The 16,084-nt window shown below is 41.1% G+C and overlaps 1 protein-coding gene across 2 annotated transcripts in view; it reads left to right on the top strand.

The window, feature by feature from the left end:
* sorl1 (sortilin-related receptor, L(DLR class) A repeats containing) overlaps nt 1-16,084 on the top strand; it is a 184,573-nt gene that overhangs the window by 77,704 nt on the left and 90,785 nt on the right. For both annotated transcript variants that reach the window (XM_061718703.1, XM_061718704.1), the window contains 8 exons: nt 6,054-6,192; nt 7,234-7,407; nt 7,498-7,611; nt 9,369-9,491; nt 11,749-11,868; nt 13,013-13,138; nt 14,605-14,715; nt 15,436-15,567. In XM_061718703.1, the coding sequence (XP_061574687.1) occupies nt 6,054-6,192; nt 7,234-7,407; nt 7,498-7,611; nt 9,369-9,491; nt 11,749-11,868; nt 13,013-13,138; nt 14,605-14,715; nt 15,436-15,567 (1,039 nt within the window). The remainder of the gene's footprint in view (nt 1-6,053; nt 6,193-7,233; nt 7,408-7,497; nt 7,612-9,368; nt 9,492-11,748; nt 11,869-13,012; nt 13,139-14,604; nt 14,716-15,435; nt 15,568-16,084) is intronic.

Here is a 16,084-nt window from a genome sequence, read left to right as displayed (position 1 = left end):
GTTTAGGAGACTTACAGGACGGTAATTCCCACAATCTAATTTGTCTTTCCCTTCCTTAGGTATGACCGAGATCATTGCCTCCCTCCACGACGGAGGGGCATTTTTATTTTCCAACACCCAATTGAATGTTTGTAATAATATTGGAATTAATTGATCCTGCATTGTTTTATACCATTCCGTGGGAAAGCCATCTGTCCCCGGAGACTTCCCCCCTTTCATTCTACTAATTGCCGACTGGATTTCTTCTTTTGTTATTTTTGATATTAATTTTTCATTTTGTTCATCTGTGATCTTTGGAAGCTTTATCTGGGTCAGTAAGGCATCGATCTGACTGTCATTGCCCTTCTGCGGTTGTGAATATAATGATTTATAATAGATTTGGAAACATTGTTGTATTCTCTCTGGATTTGTTTCTATTTCATTCGTTTCTGAGTTTCTTAGTTTATGTATAGTTCTGTCCGCCTGCTGTTTTCTTAACCTATATGATAAAAGTTTCAGTGATTTCCCACCCGTCTCATAGTATCGTTGTTTCGTAAAAAGAAGCTTTTTTTGAATTTCCTGCGTATTTATTTCATCGATTTCTTTTTTCAACTTATTTATCTCACATTTGTCATCGTCTTTGAGAGATTTTGCATGTTCTTTCTGTAGTCTCTTCAAGTCTTCTTCTAATGTTTTGAGTTTTTGTTCTCTAATTCTCTTCTCGTATGAGGAGATGGCTATTATTTTGCCCCTCAGCACCGCTTTTAATGCATCCCAGAGAATGGGCGGGGTCACTTCTCCATTATCATTATTTTCCAAATACAGATTAATTTCGGTTTTTAGTTTATCTTTAATACACGGTTTATTCAAAATGTTTGAGTTCAGTCTCCAGAGAGTGGATCTCTTAGTATTATTCAAATGTATTCTCATAGTAACAGGGCCATGATCTGAGATAGTAGTGGGTCCTATTTCACAATTGTCCACCCTAAAAAGATCTCCTTTAAGCATAAACAGGTAGTCGATGCGTGAGTAAACATTGTGTGCGTATGAGTAGTGCGAGTAGTCACGGCTCGTCGGATTTATCTCTCTCCACACGTCCACAATCCCCACTTCACGCATCCAAATATTGAATCTTTTGCTAATATTTTTTGCATCAGATTTCCCGTTTGATGAGTCTATTTTTGGATTCAATCGGATGTTAAAGTCTCCCCCACATATTAAGATTCCTTGACTTTTTGTTGTCATCAAATCCACCACATGCTTATAAAATGACCAGTCGCTTCCCGGTGGCACATACACATTAAAAAGACTTATCAAAACACCATCTATTCTCCCTGTAACCATGACAAATCTACCCTCTTTATCCTTATGCTCTGATATGTGTTCATAATTCACAGTATTGGATATCAGAGTCGCCACCCCTCTCCGCCTCCCCGACCCATGAGAAGAAAAGTAAACATGTTTAAATCCTGATTTATTCAATTTAGCATGTTCGGAGTCGTCGAGGTGCGTCTCCTGCAAGAGAGCTACTTGGATTTTATCTTTCTTCAGTTTTGATAAGATCTTTCCCCTTTTGACTGGATTGAGTACTCCATTTATATTAAATGATGTTATTTTTAAAGACCTATTTTGCATCTATGTAATGTCCCCCTCCCTCCCTCCCTCTCATAAACCTGGTGCGCTTCCCTCTCCCTGCGAGAACCGGCAGGGGATGAACAATTAACATATTAAAAAACAACAAACTGAACTGAACTTGTCCATGTGACTCCCTATGTAGGGGTCTGTTAACCTGACCCTGTTGGGCCCCCCGAGGAGGCTCCGAAGGGAAAGTCTCCCTCCTCAGTCCGGAGGAAGAGGCCCTTGTCCGCATCCGTCGCACGTCGGAGAAAGAAAAAAAAGAAAAAAAAAATAGGTTGGCCCCGTGAGAACCAGTCTATCCAATGGTGAAAATCCACCACTTGGTACAGTCGCAATATATTCCAAGAGATCTCACCAACGTTAATCCGTCATCTTCAGGCCGTGGGTTAATCCTTAGGTCCCGGAGGAGGACGGTGCTGTTCTCCTGAAGGCCCGCAGCTTCTCCTTGTAACTCTGCTCCTGCTCCGCTGCGCCTTTCTTTGATCTCCGCTCCGCTCTGCTCCAGGTCAGCCGCTGCACCTGCTCCATCAGCGTCTCCGGGGTTGTGGTGGCTGTCACGGAGTATCCTCTCCTCACTAGATCCTTTGCAGCTTCTTCCACCGTCTCGTAGGTTCTGGTTCCATCATCGTGTCTCACGCGCAGCCTGGCCGGGAAGAGGGTCTGGAATTGAACCTTTTTTTCTTTCAACACTCTGCGGATCTCTGTGTAATCCCTTCGTCTCTTGAGTATTAAAGGTGGATAATCGTGATCCAAGTTTATATGACTTTCTTGCCAGTCAAACCCCTTCCCCTGCCAAGCCTTGCGGAGTAATGAGTCCTTTGTTTTAAAGCTTAGAAACTTTATCACTATGGAGCGGGGCGGCGCGCCCGCCGGCGGCTGCGGTCCCAGGGACCGGTGCGCCCTCTCGATCTGCAGGTCGGTGTCGGCAGGTAGTTCGAGACCTTCACGGAGTAGTTTATCCACAAACACGGCCATCGTGGCCGAATCCTTCTCGGATCCCTCCGGGACCCCATAGATCCTTATGTTCTCACGTCTGGAGCGACTTTCCAAATCCAGCAACTTGTCCTCCAGTTTGGTATGCAGCGTCAGCATAGCTGTGACAACTTCTTCTGTGTTCTGGATCCTTTCTTCTGCTTTCTCAATTCGGCTTTCCACCTCATCCAACCTGGTATTCACCTTTACAATTTCTTCTCTTATTGTCTCCAATTGTTCTTTGTTTTCTTGGCGAAACCCTCTTATTTCTTGCAGAATTGATTCCAAGTCAGCCATTTCTCCGCCCGACCACGTTCTTGGTTAGCTTGAATCCGTTAGCTAATTGCTGCTGCGTTCCGTCTTTCTCCCTCACCTGCCTTCAGACGACGTTTACTGCTCCAAGTGGGGATATAATATTCCCCCTCCCTTTTGTACACGTTTCAAGGGATGATTTAGTTGGTTTGCATGGGGATATTTCTCTAATTTCTCTGGTTCAACCGGGAGCCCTCACACTATGCGGCCATCCTGATGGTGTTCCGACCGGAAGTCCATTTAATCGGTTTTTATTAATTCAATTTAATTGGTGTAGTTTAGTAGCATTTAGTATTCTTTTAGAGCAGTGATTTGGGGGCTCCAAAGACTGAATGTGGTGATAGATTTATAGTTACAAAGGTGGAGTTTAATTGGTATTTTTTTTATCGTTATCGGGATAAATGCCAGAAATTATCATGATACATTTTTTATTCCATACCGCCCATCCCTACTTCAAGCTGTCTCCCAGCCCCGCACTCACTTCACTTCACTTTATTAGTTTGTCCCTTGAAGGGAGATTAGCTTTGCAGCAGATATAATCATTCATCATACAGACACGTTCACCCATAAAAACATACATGATGGAGCAGAGAAAACTACATCAGATGCCCAAGCTCATAGTCCACAAGGAGGGAGAAGGCAGTAAAAAGAATAAAAAGGCAGACTACCAATCAGCATAAATAGTTTTAAATACCATATTTTCTGGAATATAAGCCGCACCTGCATATAAGCCCCAGCTGCTCTATGTTTAAAAAAATAATTGAAAAAAATATATACAAGCCGCACCTGCATACAAGCCGCACCCGCCCTTTAAAAAAAAAAAAAAAAGATATTTCAGCCGCAGATATTTCTGTTGTTAGATTAGATATTTACATGTACAGAAGGATTTTGAACTGTAAATGATGTACATGTTTGTACCTAAATAGATCTTTCCTAACAGTGTCTTTTAACACGGCAGCAACTTTGCTGATTAAAACGGGACATAACCAAGAGAAAATAACCGCTATTTATTTATCTGTTTATCTGTTTGAAATCTGCTTCTACTTCTATCTGCTAAAGAAGAAGTAACGTATTCTTCTTTGCATTTATTTTGTCTTAGTTCTGATTCTAATTCCGGTTAGAGCGCCACAAGCGGTGGAAGAAAAATCCACAGAATAGCTGCACCTTTGTATAAGCTGCATGGTTGAAAACCTATGAAAAAAGTAGCAGCTTATAGTCCAGAAAATATGGTAGATTTTAACAGCACAGGGGGCAGTATGGAGCAGGTTCTAAACCTCAGAGACACAATCACCTCCTCTTCTCTGCAGCGTTCAAGGCCTTCATGGAGAAAGAGAGGCACAAAGGAACATTTCTATGTATTTTTTGTAGCTGGAACAGTTATGTGAAGGCCAGAGGGAAGAGGCTTATATTCTTGGTTAAGAGGGTGAATATCGTCCCTGTGAATGGACTTTGCTTTCTTAAGAAGCTGAGAATTAAAGATTTGGTCCAGACTGCTGAACTTCACCCCAGCAACTTTAGAAGCAACACGCACAATTATTCCCCCCAGGGAGTTTTTCTCCTTGCTGGCAAGATTTCCAACAAATGATACAAAACAAAATAACAGATTCAATAAAAGCACCATAAAACATTTTCATCAGGGTTTTGTCTACCTGGAATTTAGTGAGCTTCCTCTTTCTTTCTCAAGAAATAAATGTTCTAGTTAAACTAGTAGCAGTGGTCGCCATGCAATGGCACGGTGGCCGGGGAGCAGTAAAGGCTGAGTTATGGTTCTGCGTCACACCAACGCAGAGCACACGCCGCAGCCGTGACGCCGTGCTGAACCCTTCTGACTTCTCCGTCTCTCCATTTGGTCGCGGTGCAGTACCCCCCGCGGCCGCTAGTTAGCGATCTTTTTCTGAATGGTTTACCCAACTTTTTCCGGTCACTGTAAATCAAAGAAATAAGGACAACTATTGTGCAAAAAACCAAAACAAAAAAAATCACATATAAACGAACAAAAGAGCCCTGGAAGTTCACTACTGATTCAAACCGGAAACCGGAAATGCTTCGCTTTCAAACGAACCAATCACAGCCCTCTCGGTCTGCGTGTGGTCGGCGTCTCCTCGACGCGTAGTTACAATTTTCAGGAGGTGCACGTCAGAGACGGCGCAGGTGACGGCGTGTCCTCTGCGTCGATCCAAACCACACGCCGTAGGCACGGCGGCATTTTGACGCAGAAGCATAACTGAGCCTTAAGGGTTAAGAGGCTTGCTCAGGGGCCCAAGGTGGTTGACTTTTGGTTGCAATCCAGGGGCTTGAATCTGGGTCCTCCAGACTCCAGCCCTCCTCTAGGCTGCCACCCCCCCTGAATCTGTGGGTGTGGTGGCCACGGCAGTCGTTTGTGTATAAAATGTATGACAGGGCAGACAGAACTCAGCCTTGAGGTGACCCGGTGGAGGATAAAAGGCTAGACCGGGTCGGCAACCCGCGGCTCTAGAGCCGCTCTTTAGCGCCGCCCTAGTGGCTCCTGGAGCTTTTTCAAAAATGTTTGACCTGTTTTTCCTTTTTTTCCTTCTTTTTTTTTTCTTTTTTCCTTTTTTCTTTTCTGTTTTTTTCTGTTTTTTCCTTTTTTTCTCTCTTTTTTTCTTCTTTTACCTTTTTTTCTTTTTTCCCTTTTTTTTCTTCTTTTTTTCCTTTTTTTATTTTTTCCTTTTTAATCTCGACATTTTAACTTTTTTCTTGACATTTCGACTTTTTTCACGAAATTATGACTGTTTCCTTGACGTTTTGACTTTTTTTCTCAACATTTCAACATTAATCTCGACATTTCAACTTTTTTCTCGACATTTCGACTTATTTCTTGAAATTTTGACTTTTTTCTCGTCATTTCAACTTTTTTCTCGAAGTGCATAATGAAAAAATGCCCCCAGTCTTCCCCCAGTTCTAACTAATATAGAAACATGCAGCATGTGTGGCCTTCATTCTAAGGCTTATACAAGACTTTTCATTTTTTGCGGCTCCAGACATATTTGTTTTTTGTGTTTTTGGTCCAATATGGATCTTTCAACTGACCCCTAGAGCACAATGTTTCCAGCCTTCTATCGTCCTCCACCGGGCTCCGTCTGGTTGTTTCTGGTGTCAGAGGAAGTGGCTGAACTCTACTCTGGTTTCAGAACGACCTGTACTGGGACGACTGGTCCAGGATGGGGATCTTCAAGGCTCCCAAGGCCGGCTCTCCCAACAACGAGCTGATCGTGGGCCGGCTGACCGGAGTCATGGACCTGAAGATCTTCTACAAGGGGAAGACCCGAGGTGAGAGACCGCCCCAGGGTTGATCACATGACCCTCCTGGAGCGTCCACACAAAGTGCCTTTACATGGGAAATTTAATTAATAATTAATCTTTAATTCAGAATTAAAATAAAATCCGATTTAAAATGAGTAAAAATGACCATGTAAACACCTAATTCCGAATGAAAATGGCCATTCAGAATTAAACTAAATTCCGAAGTAAGTGGCTGGTTTATTCTGATTTTAAATCTGAATATAATAATTATATGATCATGTATAAACTAATTCCGCTTTAAATGAATTCCGGTCTTTATGCGCTGCTGATGCACAACCATGCATTCTTTACTGCATGAGCTGTTGCAATTTCTTTCTTTTTTTGCACTTTAAATGGATATTGGAATGCCTATTTGAGCTATTTATTTCTTAGTTATTTCACAATAATTATTGTGAAATTATTATATTATTTCACTAGTTATTTTACAGTCATATAATTCAGGAAACAGCTCAAAAAACATTTTCAACAACAGTAACCCAAATCAATATCGGATCAAATCGGATCGAATAATTGATTCTTGACATTTGAATGGACTGGACAGCAATTTTTTTTTTTTTTTAAGACAGGATTTTATTTAGTTATCATGTTTGTAATGTGGGTTTTATTTATATTTATTGATATTAAAGTTAAATGTTCTAATTTTTTAGATTGCATTAATTCATAGATTATGGATATTCTTAAGGAATTTAAATTTGTATGGGTGTCTGTATCTGTGTATGTATGTATGTATATGTATGTGTGTATATGTATGTATATATTTATATATATATATATGTACATGTAATTGTATTTTATCTATAATCGTATTGTATGCTGTGTGGTGATGTAAGGGGGGGCTGAACTTGATAAGCTTTGTTTCCTTCAGCTCCTTCTCAAATTTGCACTGCATCGTAATGTGCTCTTTTTTTATATTATATGTACCGTTTGTTTTATGCTTGTGCATGTTTGAGACAAATCAAAATCAAATGAAAATGGATACCCAGCCGTCTGCGTCTCTGTGTCCTCCAGGCCGCAACGCGTGCGCGGACCAGCCGTGCAGCCTGCTGTGTCTGCCCCAGCCCGGCAACAAGCACACCTGCGTGTGTCCGGACGGAGACCCCGCGGTGGCCGCGCCCGGCGGGGAGCTGCGCTGCCAGTGCCCGCCCGGATACACGCTGCACAACAACACCTGCAACAAGACCGGTGAGGCCTGACGGCGGGGCGGGGGGGGCCCCGTCCTCCCAGAGACAGCAGCCTGACTGACGGCTTGTCCTGTGTGTCTTGTCCCATCAGAGCGCAGCTGCCTGCCCAACCAGTACCGCTGCTCCAACGGCCGCTGCATCAGCAGCATCTGGAAGTGCGACAGCGACAACGACTGCGGGGACATGAGCGACGAGCAGGAGTGTCGTGAGTCCCAACTTTTTTTTTCTTTTAAATACAGGACTGCCTCAGAAAATTAGAATATTGTGATAAAGTTTTTTATTTTCTGTAATGCAAAAAAGTCATACATTCTGGATTCATTACATCAGTTGGGATTGAAGTTTATTCCAAGCATCTGGTGCTGAAACCCTAAAATCTTTTCTTCCCAAATTCCGTTCTTATTTTTGGAACAACCAAATGCAAAATTGTTCAAAAAATGTCAATTTTTACAGTTTAAGATTAAGATTCCCAGAATATTCAAATTTTTTGAGATAGGATATTTGAGTTTTCTTAAGCTGTAAACCATGATCAGCAATATTAAAATAATAAAAGGCTTGCAATATTTCAGTTGATTTGTAATGAATCCAGAATGTATGACATTTTTGCATTACAGAAAATAAAGAACTTTATCACAATATTCTAATGTTCTGAGACAGTCCTGTATATGTTTATTGCTTTTCAGAATTTCAAAGATACAGAACAGACAAATGAAAAAAGAAAAGATAAATAAAAACCCTCACCCCACCCTCCAAACAAACAGATTAATCTCGTAAGAAAATAGTAAAGGTCACAATCACTACAATAAACCAATTATAATTAAAGAAAACTGTACAAAGTAAAAAGTAAAATAATTAGTACACACAGCAAGGAGGTTATATTAATACATTAGTCTTTTCTTTGAAACCATTGCAGTACAGGGTCCCACATTTTCTTAAACATGTCTTCCCAGTCTCTCCAGGTGAAGCATAGCTGCCATTTCTCTTACTGTAGCCACAAATCACATGTGGGTGCAGTGTCTGCCCTCCAAGTCCGGAGGATAAGCTTTTGCAATCACTGTTCCAAACAGAATAGCCTTTTTTTGATATTTGTTGGCAAAAGACAGAGGGGTAGTTTCCCCCAGAACAGCTACAAGCGGATCCGGCTCCCAACATCTCCCATAAGCCATAGAGAAGCAATGGAAAATACCTCTCCAGTATGTATGAAGTTTACTGCATAACCAAAAAGAATGTACTAAATTACACTGCAAAAACCCAAAATCTTACCAGGAATATTTGTCTTATTTCTAGTTAAAATGTCTCATTTTTAGTCAAAAAATCTCATTTCACTTAAAACAAGAGTCATTACCAGATAAATAACTTGTTATTTGACAATTTTCACCTGTTCCAAGTCAATTTTCACTTGAAATAAGTAGAAAAATCTGCCAGTGGAACAAGATTTATCTTCTCATTACAAGCAAAGAAATCTTGTTCCACTGGCAGATTTTTCTTTTAAGTGAAAATCTACTTGAAACAGGTGAAAATTGTTGTTTTTTCCAGTGATGAGTCTTGTTTTAAGTGAAATTAGATTTTTTTGACTAAAAATGAGACATTTTAACTAGAAATAAGACAAATATTCTTGTTAAGATTTTGAGTTTTTGCAGTGCACCAGTCGCAGACTTGCATCTGTTGCAAATGGGTGAAGCGTCGGGAAAGAAACTGTGCAGCTTTTCTCTAGAATAATACAGTCTATGTAACGTCTTAAACTGTATAAGTCAGTGCCTGGCATTCACAGAACAGTCATGTATACTATTCAATTCTACATTCAGCTCATCCGTCCATGTCTGCCTAACAGTAGTATTGCTGTGTAGAATCTGGTAAAAGAAATAAACCTCCCCTTTAGCAACAGGGCCGACTGTGTTTATGTCCTGAACCTTCTCCCAGCCGTGTCCCAGGAAGGTTTCAGACCCGTCTCTGTTGTGTCTGCAGCCACCACCACCTGCGACCCGTCCAACCAGTTCCGCTGCGTGGCCTCGGGCTCCTGCATCCCGCTGGCCTTCAAGTGTGACCAGGAGGACGACTGCGGGGACAACAGTGACGAGGACCACTGTGGTAGGAGAGCTGGGTTTCTGTGTGTGGCCGTCGCTGGTTCCGTCTTCACAGGTGTAGGAGCGGGGGCTGTTGGCAGGTCCAACAGAACATCTCTGCTCCACAACCCTGTACACATGATGGAAATGTATCGTAACATTGTACATTACACTTGGGGGGAGTGGAACCTCTGTTGGGCGGGTCAGTGTTCAGCACAGAAGAACTTCTAGAAAGTTGAAGCTGGGGATGTGACAGGGGGATTTTAATAAAGTCTCTCTCATATGTATATGTGTGTGTGTGTGTGTGTATGTATGTATGTATGTATGTATGTATGTATGTATGTGTATATATATATATATATATATATATATATATATATATTAGTTCAATGAAGTTCATATTATCTATATTTACTATAGCTACTTTGGTTTCTTCTGTTATTGGACACAGTTTGTTATGACATACCTGCAAAAAGCTAAAATGAGTTCTTTACTGCATGAGCTGTTGCAATTTCTTTCTTTTTTTGCACTTTGAATGGATATTGAAAGGCCTATTTGAGCTATTTATTTCTTAGTTATCTCACAATAATTATTGTAAGATTATTATTAGGGCCCGAGCACTTACAGTGCGAAGGCCCTATTGTATCTGTAGGAATTTCTTTTTTTTTCTCGTTTTTCTTCCGACGAAATGAGGGCCTTTTTGACCCCCTAAACGTGCCCCAAAAGTCACCAAATTCTGCACGCAAGCCAGGCCTGGTGATAAATTAGATATTTAATGTTTTGCATTAATGGGCGTGGCCTAATGGCTCAACAGCGCCCCCTAGAAAACTTCGTTCCTCAAGCCCCACAATACGGTTTGACGTACATGCAGGAAAATCACTACACACCTGTATCATGTCGCAACTTAAAGAAAAGTCTCTTGGCACCATGGCCGAAACCGAACAGGAAGTCAGCCATTTTGAATTAATCGTGTAATTTTGGCGCAATTTATGCCATTTCTTCAGCCGCTTCTTCGCCCGAACCGTAACGTGCACCCAGGTGTGTTATACATCAAAATGTGCGTCTCCAACCTTCGACGACGCGCATTACTTTTCTCTTTCAAAAGCTTTACCTGTGATCCCTTATCCCTCAGAAGTCACTACGTCAAGGGTTACCATGGAAACCTTTGTCAACACGCAATACTGATAGACATTCACTAATGAGACTAAAAACATTCTATCACCATGAAAACATAGATTTGACTAACCGAGGAGTACAACAAGGCTCTATATGAAGACATTTGCTTCTTAAATCCACATGAACACGGTCAGTTTGTATGCAGACGACACTCTAATTTATGTTCCCAATCCGTGTTCCAGATCTTTTATTCAATTATATCAAATTAAATTAAAAATACTGTATTATTCTCCGGAGGGGAATTGACTAAAGAAATATAGACGTAATGGGTGCTGTGTGTTCCAGCCCACAGAGAGGGAGGGGGAGGATCATCCAGACTGTTTTCATCAACCAGTCCTGAATCCGGACTCAGTGATGGTCGGGGTTGTAGGAGTGTCCACTGATCGCCCCATTAACGCAGAAAACCTCCATGACTACGTTTACATGCAGTCAAAATTTGGGTTATTGCTAATATTCCGTTTACTGAAACATTCAGAATAATCTGTTTCCATGCGTGAGCAAACAGGGTTATCCCGGTTTACATGGTGATTAATCATTCAGGATATCTGGATCAAACCAGCGACTCACGGAGAACGTCATGACGCAATTCCCGTCATTTCTGCTTCTTCTTCCTGTATCCAAATCCAAAACAAATGCTGCTTAGCGCAACTTTTCTCTCACCTTCTTGTAAATCTTCTATCCCGGTACTTTCTACCGTCTACAAATGCAGAAATGTTCATATCCTTCATTACATTTATGAAGTGATTAGTCTCCTCCTGGTCTTGGTTTCTCCGTGTTTATAAGAACTTCCTGGACTCAAAAGACCAGGATTCCTTGTGAAGAGCATGAGCAGAAAACAAATTCATGTTCCGTTTGATGGGGATATTCTGTTTGGCGTTTACATGACCCAATATTCAGGTTTTTTAAAAAAGAGCAAATTCGAGTTATTCAAAGGGGTTATTGGTGTTTACATGGCCGTGCAAATCCGGGTTATTGCTAATATTCAGGTTTTAAAAGGGTTATTGATGCATGGAAACGCAGTCACTGAGATCTGCTGGAGTCTGTCTCAGCTGTCCTTAGGTGAACCGCGTTTTCATTCACCAGCTTTGTTCTTCTGTGTTCCCCAGAGTCTCACCAGTGCGGACCCGGGGAGTTCACCTGTGCCCGGGGCGTGTGCATCCGCGAGGCGTGGCGCTGCGACGGAGACAACGACTGCAGGGACTGGTCGGATGAGGCCAACTGCACAGGTTGGTGCAGCACAAGTCTGATCTGAGAACCTGGGGGTGTGATCGCAGCTCTGAGGGTTAGGTGAACGGTAGGGGTGGAACAATATATCGTGCCACGAAATTTCGCGATACAAAAACGTCAGGATACGTGTCGTGGAGGTGGCAACCTGTATCTGATATTGGGGTTATTAATATTAATCTATTGTGTTGACTAGTAACGCGCATCCGACCACGCGTGCTGACCGCGCCTCGACCCACGGACCAAAATGTTCCTCCGCTCAGAAGAAACTAGTACCGTTTTGGTCCCGATCACGAGACTCTTGGGGGTTTTGAGCTCTGAACTTTTACTTATGTAAGGCTGGTGTAGAGTTAAGCCTTACCTTATTAAATTAAACCTTTTTGGGGTGGTGAGTAGGATAAACACGGGGAAACTTCTGCTGAGTTCCAGTGTACTTTAATGTCCCTCAACAGTGTAGGATTTTAGAACATCAACACAGCACCTAGTGCCGTACTGTGGCGTATCACTCCGCCCAATCTAAAACAGACTAATCACTACAGATAAACTGACTAGTGTAATTGTAGTCCCTGATTTACATCAGAATATAAAGAATATATTTATAAAATAATGAAACCTGAATTACCAAAATAACCTTCTTAACAAAAATAAATCTCCTCTTACACTTATAAGGTGAGCATGAATCAATCTTTATGATGTAAAATTGTATGTATTTATTTACTTGTATTTATTTATTTAATTTTAGTTGTTAAATTTCTGGAAAAGAAAAAAGTCAAATCATACATGAGAGAAACTATTCAGTTTGTGTCTAAATATTTGTACTTGTATGAAACTGAAGATCATAATGCAAACCTGACATTTACTTTTAGTTCAGTTGGCAAAATGGTTGGCCTGGCTTTCCTTTAAAACTTAAACAGTTATAAAGCATTACAAACTGTAACAATAGGGCAAACGTACAGTATTGTTTTGTATTTTGTGTCTTTCAAATAAAAGACCATTTTTTCCAGTCATATGTTCCTCATTCAAGGTTGTTAAAAAATACTGCTATAATATCGTACCGTATGGTGAGATTAGTGTATCGTTCCACCCCTACTGATGAACCGTTGATCCAGCTCCTCTCTGCCTTTATTCCCTCTGGTTTGACCCCAGTGGGCCACCATACCTGTGAGCCCAGCAGCTTCCAGTGCCACACGGGCCACTGCATCCCGCTGCGCTGGAAGTGTGACGGAGACGACGACTGCCAGGACAATTCTGATGAAGATCCTCAGTACTGCGGTACGTTGGTCGGGCGGGGCACGTCTCTTTCTCAGGTCTCCTGATAGGAGGTGTTAAAAGATAATGAAGCAACACATACTGTAATTAACCAACTAAACATTAAACACAAACTTCAGATCATCTACGTGTGTGTGTGTCAGGACAACGCCACGTAACGTCATGTTTGTCTTTGTATGTTTATATACTTATGTCAGGGGTCGGCAACCCAAAATGTTTTAGAGCCATATTGGACCAAAAACACAAAAAACAAATATGTCTGGAGCCGCAAAAAATTTAATCTTGTATAAGCCTTAGAATGAAGGCAACACATGCTGCATGTATCTGTATTAGTTATACTATTAACATTCAGGCAATGAATGCAAATGATTTGCTCCAAGAAATGTTGAATCCTCTTTTTTCCTCAGTTATTTTTCTCCTTTTCCCTTTGGAAAAAATCCCTTTGGCCGGTTTGTTTCCAACAGGCACCTGCCTGGCCCCGCCCTGCTGGTAGAAACGCACAATTTAAATGGTCTCTGTAACAAGAAAAATAATTAGTTCTCTTTCATAATATTTTGCTCGATGTCTCACTATGGCAGGGGTCGGCAACCCGCGGCTCCTCTTAGGGCCGCCCTAGTGGCTCCCTGGAGCTTTTTCAAAAATGTTTGACCTTTTTTTTCCTTTTTTTTTTTTTCTTTTTTTTCTTCTTTTTTTTTCTCTTTTTTTGTTTTTTTCCTTTTTTTTCTTTTTTCTTTTTTTCCTCGAAATTTCGACTTTTTTCTTGACATTTTGACTTTCTCGAAATTTTGACTTTTTCCTCGAAATTTCGACTTTTTCCTCGAAATTTTGACATTTTTCTCGACATTTTGACTTTTTTCTCGACATTTTGACTTTTTTCTCGACGTTTCGACTTTTTTCTCGACATTTCGACTTTTTTCTTAACATTTCAACCTTTTTCACAATATTTTTACTTTTTTCTCGACATTTTGACTTTTTTCTCAAAGTGCACAATGAAAAAAAAATCTTCCCCAGTTATAACTAATATAGATACATGCAGCATGTGTTGCCTTCATTCTAAGGCTTATACAAGACTTTTCATTTTTTGTGGCTCCAGACATATTTGTGTTTTGTGTTTTTGGTCCAATATGGCTCTTTCAACATTTTGGGTTGCCGCCCCGCTGCAGACCTCAGAAGCATCAATGTCATTACCGATCCTGATTGGCTGGTGAAACGTGTCCGTCAGCCGCAGGTAGCACCACCTACCTTAGATATCCCGTGTGGACGACACCACGTCGTTCCAACCCCTTTTCTCCTTCCAAGCATATCACGCATCCTGTTAGCTGAACTGTCCACAGACAGATCTTGGATGTTTTTTTTCTGCTTCGTCGGTCTCACCAGATCAAATTTAGTGCTTTTCTCGCCCTCCACGGCTGCTCCAGTACACCAGCCAACACTCGGTAAGCCAACAGCGGTTTTTCTTGTGTTTTCAGAGGGAACTCAGTGTAAAGGCTTCCTCTGCTCCAACAACACCTGCCTGCCGTCGGTAGCGCACTGCAACGGCATCCAGGAGTGTCCGGACGGAGCTGACGAGCACAACTGTGGTGAGTGAGCGTGTCGGGTCAACAGATCAACAGGTCCAACAGGTCCACAAGAAAGCAATAGGGGGCCTCGTTTTTAACAAGTCACACTCATTCTGTAAAGTCAAAAAGGGTTCAAATAAAAGAATCATATAACCTCAATTAACAATGAAAGTTAACTCAAAACAGAAAAATATACAAAACTACGTTTTACAGACAAGAAAAGACCAACTTGAGCGGTAGAAGTTTCTTCACTGCAAAAACTCAAAATCTTAACAAGAATATTTGTCTTATTTCTAGTTAAAATGTCTAATTTTTAGTAAAAAAAATCTCATTACACTTAAAACAAGACTCATCACTGGAAAAAAACAACAATTTTCACCTGTTTCAAGTAGATTTTCACTTAAAATAAGTAGAAAAATCTGCCAGTGCAACAAGATTTCTTTGCTTGTAATAAGAAGATAAATCTTGTTCCACTGGCAGATTTTTCTACTTATTTCAAGTGAAAATTTACTTGAAACAGGTGAAAATTGTCAAATAAGTTATTTATCTGGTAATGACTCTGGTTTTAAATGTAATGAGATTTTTTGACTAAAAATGAGACATTTTAACTAGAAATAAGACAAATATTCCTGGTAAGATTTAGAGTTTTTGCAGTGTAAGGTATTTGTACGCGTTTGTACTGAGGAGGTTCTTGAGTTTCTGGGCTTTTTAGACTTTTCCATGTGTGTTTTTGGTCCACAGACCCTCTGTGTACCCGCTACATGGAGTTTGTGTGCAGGAACCGAGCCCAGTGTCTGTTCCAGTCTCTGGTCTGTGACGGCATCAAGCACTGTGAGGACGGCTCGGACGAGGACGCCGAGTACGCTGGATGTGGTGAGGGCACTCGCACCCGGGGGCCAAATGCTGTTTACCACCTAAAATATGACAAAAGTTCCAACAATATAAACAATTGAGACAAAAAAAATTAAAACTAGCTATTCTCACATTTGTGTGTTTGTGTCATAAATCCATATTTTTGGATTTGGTGCCTGTACTCCTGCCGGGGAACCAATGGTGTTTTATTATTGGACCTTTGTGCTCTTCAGTGTTGTCCGTTACAAACACTGTGTTCCAGTAGAAGGCTGTCCCCGTGTCCCCGTGTGCACTCGGCACCAGGACACCCTCCAGCAACGTGCTGCAAACTTAAAATACCAAAATGTGGTTAAGAAAATGAAATTACATTGATGAGGAAAGAACATCGTTAACATCTTCGTAGTAGTCAAAGGAAATTTAGGGACCGCTATGATTTCAGCATTTATCGAGTCTTGGAAAAAAAAACGAATCTACAAACCAAACAGTAAATACCTGGTTTTCTGCAGGAATGTTTTTGTGCTGCTTCTGCAGTAACTGC

The sequence above is a fragment of the Cololabis saira genome, chromosome 4, assembly GCF_033807715.1.
Source record: "Cololabis saira isolate AMF1-May2022 chromosome 4, fColSai1.1, whole genome shotgun sequence".
Taxonomy (NCBI): Eukaryota; Metazoa; Chordata; class Actinopteri; order Beloniformes; family Belonidae; genus Cololabis; species Cololabis saira.
The sequence above is the reverse complement of the archived record's forward strand: the minus strand, read 5'-3'. Positions and strand labels throughout refer to the sequence as shown.